Genomic DNA, 14,026 nt, shown 5'->3' with positions numbered 1-14,026 from the left:
AGGCCTGGAAAAGACAGTCAAGGATAACTCCAGATTCAGCTTGTGCAACCAGGTGGATAAAGATGCCATTAAATAAAATCGCAGCTATGGAAAATTGTACATGAACAAAGACTAGATGGTAACCTGCAAATAAGAATTTGGGTTAGGATGGTAGGATCATTTGTTTCAATGTTCTATTTTATGCAAAAAAAAAATTGTTTAGGGCTACATCTCAGTTTAAATGCGGGCTCTGCAAATTACTAGTTTATAATTTTGAGTAGATCATTTGATCTCTATGAATTTAGGCTAAGCCAGTATTAATTTGTTTATAATTCATCTTGTTTCAAGAAGATTTAAAGTAGTTTATAAAAATACATAAAATTCAACATAACAAAGTCTATAAAGAAACAATGAGGGGAAAAGAAGAAGAAGGATAGGAAAAATTAAATTAATGCACAAGTGCACGACTTATGAACCCACAGTCTTGTGCAAGAAATGGGCTCAGACGCCATTCCGAGCTTTCTAGCTGTCTACCCACAGTGGGAAACACAGTAAGTGCCGTGATTGACTTTGTCCATTGTTCTGTAGTAACATTTCAGAGAAGCTTCTCCATCAGGTACTTATAACACAGATATTTTGTAAAATGGTGATCAGCACAAGAAATAACCTCCTTGAACTTAATACTGTGTTAATTTTCTCAATGCCGGTCAGCGTTACAATAGCTGAGCACAAATCAGCAAAAGCACTTCTCCCAGAGCCAAATAAAACAAGCTGGATAGAGAGCGCCTCAGGATCTGGCTGATTCCAAAAAAAAAGCTTTAGCATATCTAAAGGAATGAAAAGACTGCACGTTTTGTTCAGAAAATCCCTCATAAAGAGCCCTCCCATAAAGCTACCCAAGGATACCCCCTAAGAACCTTCCTGCCCCCAGTGGTCTTCTTGATGGTTACTGAGACACTGGTCTGACAACGGCAGTTTTCAAGATTATTCAGCCTCAATACACACAAAAACCCAGTTTTCAGAAATACAAGATGCAGCATCAAACCTCACTAAATAGGGCCAACTGAAGGAAAAGAAGTCTAGACACATGAAAATTCTAAATATTCAAAAGATATTCCAGTCCTTTAACATAATATCAACAATCAGCTAAAAATATTGCCCATTAGCATTCCTCAAAGACTTGCTTTCATGAGCTATGTCTTATTAATATGCTTTTCTACCATTTAATCCTGCCAAAAACTTGAAAATGGTTTGGTTCCCAAATAGGTTAAATAGGTCACATGCCTCTTTTGACTCATACAAACTTATGTATAATTAATTTGCTTGCTCTTTGTCCTACCAAAGCCATTAATTTAGAATGAGGTAGCGAGAATTTGTAGAGGTTAAAACATAGGAGTCTTGATCTTAGAATTAGGCACATGAAGCATATGTCCTTTTGTCTTTGTGTTGTTTCCATAGATTACTGAATGGAGTTTATTTATGGGAAGTGTGATAATTATACAGTGCAGAGTTCCCATAAGGTTTTACAAAGTATACATTTTTTTTTTTTAAAGATTTTATTATTTCCTTTTTCTCCCCAAAGCCCCCCGGTACATAGTTGTATATTCTTCGTTGTGGGTTCTTCTAGTTGTGGCATGTGGGACGCTGCCTCAGCGTGGTCTGATGAGCAGTGCCATGTCCGCGCCCAGGATTCGAACCAACGAAACACTGGGCTGCCTGCAGCGGAGCGCGCGAACTTAACCACGCGGCCACGGGGCCAGCCCCACAAAGTATACATTTTAATGTAAGTCTCTCTTAATGGTTAAGAAGGATGAGGGGAGGGGAGGATCCCAAAGCTATTCTTTGTAACTTCAAGTCTATCCTACCTCACACAGCCGAGATATCCCTGGACATATTTATTTATGACCAAAGATTTTTTTAAACAACATAATGGTCCTTCTTTAGTCACAGATATTCTTTCACTACAGTAAAGGTGTTAAATCAGCAGAATCAATGTCATTGCCATGGGAAAAGAATGTGATAGCATTCTCGTGCAGCCAAGCAGAAGAAGTGTGAATAAGAGGATGAGAACAGTGAATAAGAAGAAAAAAGAGCTTAATTCAAAGTGAAAGATACTGTTAATACTAGAATTCATGAAGTATGAATGTCCATTAAGCAGCTTTTACAGTTTGTTTTTCCATTTTATGACTTTGAATAGTTTTAAACTATACTTACAAAATATATATAACCATACGCTAACTCTAAAATGACATTTGAAATTTCTGTAAGGCAAATCTGGAGGGATAATAAATTTTTAATAAAATTTTAATGTCAATTTAAAAATCATATTTTTGTCTCTGGATTTGAACATTGAAACACAATCCAGTGAACTATAGAATTTACATAAAGAACTTATCCTTCAAGTTTTTAAAATGCATAAATTTTAAATTTCTTCTTATAAAGCTGGATTTTTAATTTTTGATCCTACAGGAAAATTTTCACTCAACAGGCACTTAGGAGCAGTCCTGACTTTTCTCAGTCTTCCTTATCAGATACAGCACACCTTGAAGGTAGGGTTATTGAGAGTGAAGCTCTCCTCTGAAGTCCTAATGGCCAAAAGAAGCCACAGAAAAGATGGCTAGCAGGCCACCTGTCCTTTCACATTAAAAAGCTGTCAAGGGAAAGCTTAACAATCACCCTGTCCTTGATCCTTTCTTTCACAAAGTCATCAGGTGGATGCAGAATAGGAATCAGCCACAGGAAAGTGTGGTTGCTCAATTGAACCAAGGATTTCTTACTTTGACTTTAATATTCCTCTAACATCTTGGGCCCTAGTGGGAAACTACCCAAGTTTATCAAAACTGTAATATATGATGGGAACCAACAGAAAGAAAGAGAAGAGAGGGGGCAAAGAGACAGGAAAGGCAAAAAAAGAAATGTCTTTATTTTGAACACTAATTATTCATTGAAAAGCTGTGCCTCATCTAAAGATAGAACAATGGGTTGGGTAGAGCAGGTTCTTTTGGATTCCTTTTTCAGAGGTAGCTTCCTAGCTTCTCTCTGGAAGAATGGAAAAGTGATGCAGCTCGCCAGAAGTTCTCAACCTTGGCATTACTAACAATTCAAGCCAGAACATTCTTTGTTCTGGGGGGCTGTCCTGGACATTATAGAATGTTTAGTAGCATCCCTGGTCTCTGCCCACAAGAGGCCAATAGGACCACCCCAGTCATGGCAATCAAAAATGTCTCCAGACACTGTAAACTTGCCTCCGATGGAGAACCATGAGGCTAGGCCCTACATGAAATATTTCTTAAGTTTTCTTTCCTTCCTTCTGAGCTTTCCAGCTGAGAGAATGGACTGCTACAGCCAGCAACATGTTGACTGACAGACTTTTCTTTCCTGGCAACTTTCTCCTATTGTGACATATTTTATTAAATATTCTGTCAGGAAGTCCATTTCTACACCTCTTTTAATATTCTATTTAATATTCTTTAAAAGCCAATGTATTTAATGAAATAAAATACAGATTAAAAAAACAGCCTTATAACCAAGTGATATAAAAGTATTCTACACTAATTCCTTACCTCCCTAGGAAACTATCATAAAAAGCTGCCAAAATTTAAAATAGTGAAAGAGAGGATAAAGACCACCTCAAAAAGCAATTAGTAACAAGCATCAAGAAATGAAATCTGCTATCATTTTTCCCATCTTAAAAAAGCAATTTTTTTCTCGACTCCACCTCCCACTGCCAGCCTCAACACCATTTCTTTGCTCTCTTTGCAACAAAACCCTTCAAAAGAGCCGACTATGCTGTCTCTAATTCTTCTCCTCCCGCTTGCTCTTAACCTACTCCATTCAGACCATGGCTGCCACAGGCTACACGTGCACTGCCCTTGTCAAAGTCTTCAGTGATCTTCACATTAATAAATCCAGTGGTCATTTCTCAGCCCTCATCTCACTTCACCTATTAGCAGCATTTGACACAGCTGATTATTCTTTTCCTCCTAATGCACTTTCTCCCTTGGCTCCAGGACCCCGCACTCTCTTGATTTCCCCCCTTACTCACCAGTTGTTCATTCTCAATCTCCTTTACTGATTTCCTCCTCTTCTTCCCCTTCCTCTTAATAATGCAGTAACCCTGGGCTCAGATCATTTATCTCGGTCCGCCCTCACTTTCTAGTGAGTAATCTGGTCTGCAGCCTCGAATACTACCTATCTGCCAATGACTCCCAAATTCATATCATCAGTCCCAGCCTCTCTCCCAGACTCCAGACGCGTATCGCCAACTTCCTACTTGTAATCTCCACTTGAATATCAAATAAATGTTTCAAACCCAAATGAGCCCAAAACTGAACTCCTAATCCTTCTCCCTGAACTTGCCCCATCCATAATCTTCCAATACCAGTTGATGACAACTCCACCCTATTAGTTGATCAGGCCAAAAATTGTGGAGTCGTCCATGACTCCTATCTTTCTCTCGCTCTCCACATCTTGTTAGTTCAGGAAACCGTATTAGCTCCACCTTCAAAATATATTCAGTACCTTCCATTTCTCATGTCCTCTATTGCCACCACCCTAGTAGATGCCACCATCACCTCTCAACTGAAATATTGCAGAGATTCCTTACAGGTCTTCCAGCTTCTCTCCTTGCCCCTACTCTCAACACAGTAGCCACAGCAATTCTCTTAAAATATAAGTCATATCATATCACTCTTCTGTTTGAAATATGCAATGGTACCCCAGTTCACTCAGGATTAAAGCCAAAGTCCTTAAAACTGTCTAAACGGCTAAATATGATCTGGTCTGCCCTCATCTTTCTGACCCCCTTTCCTATTTCTCTTCCCCTCACCAGTCCCACTCAGCATCATTTCTGTTCATCAGCCATGCCAAGTATACTCTCGCCTTAGGGTCTTTGCACTGGCTTTTCTCTTTCTGGAAAATTCTTCCCCTTCCATAAATAACTATTTCACTTCCTTCAATATTACCTTTTTAATTAGGTCTACCTAACCATTCTGTTAATACTTACAGCTGGCCCTCTCCTGTCATCCCATTGCCCGTGCTCCAAATACCCCTAACCGCGCTCCATTTTTTTCTCATAGCACCTTTGAACTTTTAATATCAGTAATGTAAATGTTTATTATGTTATTATTCATTGTCTGTCCTCCCTATCTAGACTGTAAACCTCACAAAGGCTCCGTTTTGTTCTCCGATGCATCCCGAGTACACTTAAAATAGTGCCTACCACAGAGTAAGAGTTCAGTTAATCTTTGTCGAATGGATGAAGGAATAAATGAATGAGTGAGATACAATGGACTAACATCACACCCTGGGATATCTTTCCCTTTATCCTCTTTCTCACTCTCCTGGTTATACATCAAAAGACTAGTTGGGCTGGGAGGGAAAGGGTTACTTCAGTATAGAGGAGTAGATAAATATAGTTGGAGAGGCTTTTATTGGAAGATTTTAGGTTTTAAGGGACTTTTTCTCTTTTCAGTTTGGGAAGACTGTGAAGTCCTGGGCTATTGGGGGATTTTAGGACTTTTGTGGGGTTTTTTGTCTCTCTGATTTTTAGTTTGGTGGGTATCTCTTTGGAAGTTACCTTCTAAACTAAGTGAATAAAAGGGGCTAGGAATGAGGACCAAAAGAGTGGAGGAGGAAATAAGCTGCTAAAAGGAACTCAAGGGAAACAGGAAAAGAGAACTTCAGCCCCTTTCACTCCAACTCACTAAAGTAGGAAAGAGGTCTGAGCTCAAGGACTAGTGATGCAGATTGGGAATTACAGTGTTCCTTCCATTCTCAGGAGCCTGGAAGGGGCAGGCAGGGTGCAGGGGAAACCCTAAAGTAATTGTACAAATAAGTAAATTAATTCCATTATGGGGGGCATTAAAAATATTCTTTCACACACAAATTAGTCTCCCCTAATATTTACACACCAATGAGAGGGTCCCTACCTCCCAAGATAGAGGTGCAAAAATAATGAACCACGGATGTATTCATTATCTAATGCTATGTAACAAATTACTCCCAAAATTTAGTGGCTTAAGACAACAGTAACCATTTATCATCTCTCACAGTTTCTGCAATAGAGGAATGTAGAAGCAGCTTGGTTGGGCAGTTCTGGGTCAGGGTTTCTCATGAAGTTCAATCAGATGTTGGCTGAGGCTATGATGACTGAAGGCTTAACTGGGCTGGAGGATCTGTTTCCAAGCTAGGTCACTCCCATGGCTGGCAAGGTAGTGCTGGCTCTTAGCAGGAGGCCTCAGTCCCTGCTCAAATGAGCCTCTCCACAGGGATGCTTGAATGTTTTCACAATGTGGCAGCTGGTTTTGCCCAAAGTACGCAGTATAAGAAAGCAAAGGATACACAAGACCAAGGTGGAAGCCACAACGTCTTTTATGTGCGACGTGGCCTACTATTGTACTCTACTGGTCACACAGGGCAGCCCGGATTCAGTGTGAGAGGGGAGTATGTAAGGGTGTGAATACTACCTATCTGCCAATGACTCCCAAATTCATATCATCAGTCCCAGCCTCTCTCCCAGACTCCAGACGCGTATCGCCAACTTCCTACTTGTAATCTCCACTTGAATATCAAGGGAGTATGTAAGGGTGTGAATACCAGTGGGTGAAGAACACTGAGCCCATCCTGAAGGCAGGCTACCACAGCAGTCAAACGGCCTACCACATGAATGGCAAAATAAGCCCAATCCACCTCGGCATTGACCCAGATGCGGCTTTTCCTGCTTATACCAGCTCAAGAAGTGAGAACATTTGTTCCCCTTGTCTTGCCTCCCTATCTCTAGAGAGCCCTGAAACCTCTACACAATATCATCTTAGCAGGTGCGAGCAGTTAGCCTACATTTTGTTAGCAATGTATTTCTAATTTTAAAAGTGGATCACAAACAATAAAATTCTGATACTCCTGATGAAAGTATTAGATATATCATCCTCTGAGTCAACAGGAAAAAAGCTGATGATCTACCTTTCTATGTTAGACTTGATAGACCCTGAGGAGTGAGCGGATATTAGAATATTGGATGTAGACAAGGGGAAAAGAGTCATGGGACTTGGTTAGGCCTCCATTCACAGTACATAATTTATTCTTAGACCTCGAGAAAGTACCTAATATCTCTGTATCTCAATTTCCTCATGTAAAATGCAGATATTACAATGCTCACATGTATAAAGTGTGAAGTCTGAATATAAGTTGGGAGCTGAGCTATATTTTACATATATCAAGATATATCTATATATCTTGAGTTATATAGAATATGTCTTTACAAATAGTACACTTGACCAAATTCAAGGTATATATATATATATATATACATACGTATAAAATCAAGATGTATATCTTCACTTATATAGACTATGTATTTACAAATAATAAACTTGACCAAATTCCTTATCGACATAGACTATTCGTATCTGGCAGCATCACTCACCTCTTACTATATCATTCCTCCAATAACACTATAAACACTGAGCATTCCTTCTAATTGTAACATACTATGACTCTCAATACCATGAAAAAAAGCTGATGTCATAAACACATTGTGTCACAGTATCACTAAAGGCCAGATCCATTCCTAGTCACATATTCTCTGAGGTATTACCAACCTTGCCAGCCTCAACAGAGACACTTGGAGTACAAAGAAAGAGGGGAGGGTACTCAAGAAAGCCATGAGGCTACAAAAGTTCTCAGTCTCTTTTTCGTTATTAATCCTTGGCAAAGAAGCAGGTTTGGAGGTGAGAGAAGGCAGTGGAGAGCTTTAAAATGATTATTATATGTATCGTCCCTAAATATCATGGCACTTTCTAGTCACAAATGCTTAGGGGGCAGAAAGGCATCCAACAGACCCCACTTCCTTGCTGCCAAAATCTCTACAGTAAGGTCTGAGACCCCCAAGAGCACAATTTCCTTGCTAACTAGCTGTCAAGCAGCTACCTCCAAAATATGGCAGTTTTTCTCTTAATTTTTTCTTGCTATTTTCATCTGTGAGCTCTGTAATCCATACGAACAACCTAATAAAGATTAAGTAAAATCAAACAGATCTTTTAAAAACCGGTATGCTTTTATTGCCATAAATACTTCACAAGTAGATCAGTCAAGAGCATAAATGTGCCTGATTTGAACTGCCTTTGTGCTTGAACTATAGTGTTTCCTTGGAACACTCTCACATCAGGCTTCTGCTCCTCTTGGCAAAATCTTGAATTGGCTGATGTTGTCTTAGAGGCTTTCCCATGTCCCCTTTCCCAGCATCCTTCTTCTTTCATGGACCCCTTTCCGTTACCTAGGAGCCCCTCTGCTGCCTTCCACATTCCGCCCACTGCACAGTCATGTTCCAGACTCTTTATAGTCCTCCCTTCTAACATTACAGGAGAGGCTTTGAGAGGCTGGCCAGGTGGGTGCCTAACCCGATCACTTTTACTAAAATGTTGAGTTAATCCTCATTCTCTTTAGAATTGTTTTTTAAGGAGAGATTCCTAGAAATGCTATCAACATCTCAGCCCAAAATATTGTAGGTGTTTTGATGAATAGTAAGAGGGGATTCTGAGTATAACTAGACCTTTTAGAAAAGTCAAATCCATTGAGTGGCTTTACTAGGGCTAGGGAGCTGAGGTAGGAAAGCTGCTGTCCCGGAAATCATCCCCCAGGATAGGAATGTAACCCCAAACATCCAACGAGTATCCAGTTGGCTTCCTATTGCACTTAAAATAAAATCTAAACTCCTTAGGGTCAAAAAGATCTGGCCTCTCCGTATCTGTCTCTACCACACACACTACGCTCCAGCCAGACTGGCCTTCCTTCTGTACTTGAATGTGCAAAGCTCCAACCCCACTCTTGCCTTAAAGCCTACAGGCTATATTCCAGTTCTTGCTATGCAAATTACCTCCTCATCATTTGGTTCCCAGCTCAAATGTCACCTCTTCAGACAATCTAAGTAACCCCACAGTCACTTTCTAGCACATCATCCTATTTTGTTTTCTTCATGGTCTTAACCACTGTGAAATTTTCTCATTCCTGTATTTGATTACCTGCTCTTCCCAGGTTCCCTCCTAATGCACCCTTATCATCTATCTTATTCATCACTGCATCCCTACTGCACTGCACATAACCTGGTGTGCTGAATGAATGCATAAATAAATGAATCCAAGCACAACTTAACCTTTAAACTTAAGTGAGTAAGAAATCCTTGTTGTAATAGTATTGGAAAAGTGGGGGGGGGGGGGGGCGGGGCGGGGGGATTACATCACTATAGTTAACGTAACTAACTTATTGATCATGGACTACAGCATTTTTTCGTGAAAATATTATAAACATTGGATTGATAAATATTCCATTTAACTTTGAAGAGCTGTCCTTTCGATGTGGTGTCACAAATGAATGCTAGTAACCCTTGAGAAACACTGCCAACTCATCTTACTCTTCTGTCCATGTTAAGAAACTGCATCTCCCTTTGGCCAATTTCTAGCTGTTGTAGGTCTGTAGTCTCTGCTGCTAGGACTTCAGAAGCCAATGAGCAACTTGCCTGTCACATGCTCCAACGAATGATCTCTCCCCACACGCTGTGTAGCTAAGCAGAGCAGAGGTTCTCGTAAGAGGATAACCACCACAGCGCGGAATATTGCTAAACCTATAGTTTATTATCCAGCAAAGTTCAGCCTAGCAGCCTGCCAAAAAGAAAAAATAGCTTAGCAATTTAGCAATTTGGTTTTCTACCAAGCGGTCCCAGTCTAGTTGGTAGCAGCTTAGGAGCAGATGTCTGAGAGCAGTTCAGTCAGCCTGCAGTCAGATGATTTTGTAGAGCTCTCCCTTTAAAAGGCAGAATTGAGGCAAGTCAATGGAATACTACTTCTTGAGTTTGCTTTTGTTATCTGTAAAATATCACAAGTAATCCTGCTTTGCTAAAGTGAAACTACAAGGATTAAAAAAAAGATACCATTCCTTCCAAGAAATATTACATAACTGCTTAAACAAACTGAACATTTGTAAATAGAGAGAGAAAATACATAAGTCAGTAAGAGCTAAATAATATAACTTTCCCTTTAAGAAAAACATGTAGCATGAGAAAACCTTATTTTGAAAGAACTAAAATGAAATTTCTTGAGACCACGTGTCCTAGGAAAGCTTGATTATTAACTCTTCCAGAGGAACTGTTAACATTTAAATGACAAAACTCTATTAACTACCATTCTTCAATTATTTCACTATCAAATTTAAGAAAATACATATCCACAATCCCGTTGTGGCATACAAAACAAAAACTTCTTGGTGTTTTTTAAGGGAGTAAAGAGGAGGTGTCTTTTTCATCAAACCTCCTATGCTAGTTCACTTCTCATTAATTTGGTCTCATTTGTCTCTTTCTGTGCTTCTGCCAAGATTAATTTCAAGGGTAAGACTGTCTCCAGCTAGCGTGTACTGTAAAACTGTAAAATTTTTTCCACTCTGCACGGACCATTTACAATCTGCAAGGTTTGGGGTGGGTATGAAGTGTATTCCTGCCAATGGATAGCCACATCAGCAGTGCTGAAAACCAATCCTTCTGTTTCGCTCATCGTGCCATATGGTTCCACAAAAAAGGAGCGAACCAAAAGTGCAGCTAATGCACCTTGCCAATCTCGGTTTAGACTAATTCTTTGATATTATAGCGAGGAAGCTGTTGGTAGATGAATCTATTTTCTCCTTCTTTCTCTAGCAGTCTACCACTATAAACAGGTACTAATTCATTGAGAGGGAAAAAATTAGGTTTAAAGCCTCTTCTAATTTATAGGAACTGTAATATTTTTAAGGAAGTACATTACAATAAAATTATTATACATATATGACAGTTTCAAACAGAAGATCTCAGGTGTTTTGTAGTAACGTCTCCAAAAGATTAAGAATCATGGTGTTCAACCCTTTCCAATAAGTGATTTGAGTACCCCAGAGAAATTAAAAAGCAAGCGGAAGCACCGAGATAAAGTTGTGTCCCCCTAGTGACCTCTAGAGTGGAGCTCAGCTCCCACAAGCAGGACTTGGGGAAAAAAGCAAGCACGCCAAAGCCAAGCGCGCTTCTGTAAACCAAGCTGATATATTCAATTATGCACCCCCTCCCATCTCAGAGTCCTGGTCCTATTTTACATAACCACAAGGTGCAAGGAGTCTTCGCCTCCGGGACCGTTAGGCCCATTGGGTCCAAATCCAGCTTCAAACGCTGCCCCCTCCTCCTCTCCACAAGGCTCGGGTCCCATTCCGGGCGCTCAGCGTTCCTGCCGGCGCGCGGCGTGGGGTCGGCTCCCATCCCTGCGCAGCGCTGCGGACTGCCTCTTGGCCACCGCTGTTTCCCAGCGGGAGCGCGGGAGCCTGCGAGCCGCGACCTCTGCGAGTCCGCGCTGCAGGCGCCAGCGGCCGGTGCACCTGCTCCCCGCGCGCCCAGCTCTGCGCGTCCTAGGGACGCCCCTAAGCTCCAGGCCGCCCAGGAGGCTCCCTCCTAGACTAGCTCCGGACCACGCAGCGATGCCTCAAGTCACCCCAGCCACAAGCTCTTCCTTGTCCTCCCTGCCACTGCGTCTCCCCCTCCTGAACTTTCCAACTTTGGAAGCCCTTGGTTCCAAAGGAGCAGCGGGGACTGCTCATCTGGAGTCACTGCCCGCCTTCGCAGGTCGGGAATGGGGAAACAGCCTGCATGGACCCGGCCGGCAGCAAGTCCTCTTGGCGATCGGAGAAAAGGAGAGCCCGACAGCTCCTATCTCCTCCTGAGAATGGAGGTTGGGAAAATGGATGCAGAACTTGTCAGCCTAGGGATAAAGAGGCGGAGGGAGGGGGAAGATTGGGAGGAGGGAATAGAAGAGACCAGGAAAAACTCTCCTCTCTCTCACACACAGGCGCGCACACAGCCTGATTCCAAAAAGGATGAGACACTAGGAGGCAAGAGTCGCTTCCCTCCGCACTGCCCTGCGGGGGGGGACGGGAGAAGGGGGCTGGGGGGAGGTGCAACAGATATCCAAGCTCGTGGAGTAGGAAAGGGGTGGGGTGAGAGAAAGAGTCTCCAGGTAACAAAAAAGGGACAAACTCCTGTCAGAGTCTCCCCGGAGGCAAAGGGAGGTGCAGCAGCGCCGAGGTGGCCCCACCTCCCGGAGAAGGCAAACTCTTCCCCGCAGGCAGCCTTCCGCTTGGTCTAGCCTGGATGTAAACAGGCTGGCCCGAGGGGCGGATGGGTGGGAGGTGGGATGCAGCGAGGCGGGAATGGAGCAGCACTCACCCTTGATGCTGGGGGGCTTTCTCTTCTTGGCCATCTTCTGTCCCCTCCCCTCCCCCAGACCCCCCACGCGCCTTCTCCCGCTGCCGCCTAGCTCCGCGAGCCCGCGCCGTGGCTTCCAGGCCAGCTCCCGCCGCTGCTCTCAGCTCAGCCAGCTCTTTGTTGCTGTGATGGCATCTGCGAGGCGGCGGCGGCGGCGGCCCGGCTGCGCGCTCGGCTCCGCTCGGCTCGGCTGGGGCGGGCGCCGCCGCCCCTCTGCTCTCGGCCGCGCCGCGCTGCCAGCCTCGCGCTCGCGCTGCTGCGGCCGCTGTGGCTGCGGCGGCGGCTGTTGATGCTGCTGTGCTGCTCCTGCTGCTGGAGGGGGCAGCGCTGGGTCCCCCGAGCGCCCGCCCAGCGCTGACCTCCCCCTTTCCCACACCCTCCCTCCCCCCCTCCCCCCCCCCCCCCCCCCCGGTGTCCCGTCTGAGCTGCCAGCTCCAATCCAACCAGTGACGGCGCCGTCACCCAGCAGCCGCTGCTGGGGAAGGCGGCGGCGGTGGCGGTGGGGGGCTGCTAGGGGCAGCGTGGAGCCCACGGCCATCTGGGACCGGGGAGGAGAAAGCCAGGCAGCCCGACTCTGGAGGAGCCCGAATTCTGCCTGCCTGCCTGCCTCTGGACCTCCGAAGCCCCCTCCAAGGAGGCAAGTCGCGATGTGGGAGGCAGGGTGGGCCCGCGAAAGGCACCCGTCTCCATATGCCAACAAGAACTCCGCCAACTGCAGGACAGGCACCGGCACTCGCGACCGGGCCCCGCTGCCGTCCTCCCCAAAAAGCCTCCTCCCGGGCACCAAACGCGAATTCCAAGCGGGCGATGAGCCTTGGGGCACGCGGCTTCCTCTGCCCCTCCGGAACCGAGAAGGGAAGAGGGACACTGGAGGCTGGTGGAGAGCAGAGAAATTAAATTCCAGAGGCAGCCCGCCTCCAGACACCTGGAAGAATGACCTAGTTCAGGCCCTAAACCTCTTAATAGCGAAGACGGCACAGCTCCCTTGGGGCTGTGGGAAAAAAGGAAAGCAAGTTCGCGTTCTCAGACGCTGGAGGAACTGGGACGGGGAGGAGTGATTTCTTGCCCCCAGTAGAAACTTTGTTCCAGTGGCCGCGTTGTTTCTTGCTTTGATTGAGGGTTTGAAAGTTTTCATTTTGCTGAAGGAGCTGTCCTCCCCTAGCGTGCTGATCGGAGAAGGAATCTCACCAGTGTCCCAGGACTGCGAGGACATGCAAAAAGTTTAAGACACATCTGAGAACGTAAAGGTAGTCACCGGGCTTCAAAAGAATGGCAGAAGGGGTAGGGTGGGGAGGGGGCTTCCAGTGTGAAGGAAGGATGCAAAATCATTTATTTTCTTTATAGGAGCTGAGGTTTCCCCAAAAACCCACTTTCTAATTCACAGCGATCTCATTAACACCTCTCCTTTCCTCCTCCTATGTTCCCAGCCCAGTCTGATTAATAAACATCCAATGACTCGAAACAGCACCACCAGCCAGAAGTCGCCCCAGTATCAACGTGGCACAGCAGAAAGAACCCCGGAGTCCAAACCCCTGGTATGAGTTCCGGCCCTGCAACTTCATAGCTTTGAGAACTTGCAGAAGTCCTTTAATTCCTCTGTTCTTCTGTTTTCTGGTTTGTAAAATATCATCACAAAGATTCCTTCCAACACTAATAAACATCCTGAGTTATTCTAGTGACAAAATCTTCACAAGTTATTTTTTTCACTCTCTAAATTTTTTATATGATGTATTATACTGAAGTAAGTAATCTGAAGAACATGAGAAACCCCCAATTCTTCTCACA

The 14,026-nt window shown here is 44.1% G+C and overlaps 1 protein-coding gene across 10 annotated transcripts in view; it reads right to left on the bottom strand.

Annotated features, from left to right (window-relative positions):
• The window catches only part of SLC44A5 (solute carrier family 44 member 5), a 316,589-nt gene extending 303,951 nt beyond the window's left edge, over positions 1-12,638 (bottom strand). For 7 of the 10 annotated variants that reach the window (XM_070267481.1, XM_070267484.1, XM_070267485.1 and 4 more), the window contains exon 1: positions 7,403-7,502. Coding sequence is in view for 2 of the 10 variants with exons in the window: in XM_023641846.2 (XP_023497614.2) it covers positions 12,203-12,236 (34 nt within the window). In the remaining 8 variants the exon portion in view is untranslated. Of the gene's footprint in view, positions 1-7,402; positions 7,505-12,202 lie in introns of those variants that run through there. The other 3 variants (XM_023641846.2, XM_070267486.1, XM_070267482.1) reach the window with 3 other exon arrangements.
• Positions 12,639-14,026: the final 1,388 nt, after the last annotated feature.

This window comes from Equus caballus, chromosome 5 (genome assembly GCF_041296265.1).
Source record: "Equus caballus isolate H_3958 breed thoroughbred chromosome 5, TB-T2T, whole genome shotgun sequence".
NCBI classification, from domain to species: Eukaryota; Metazoa; Chordata; class Mammalia; order Perissodactyla; family Equidae; genus Equus; species Equus caballus.
This window is presented reverse-complemented; position numbering and strand designations above follow the sequence as displayed.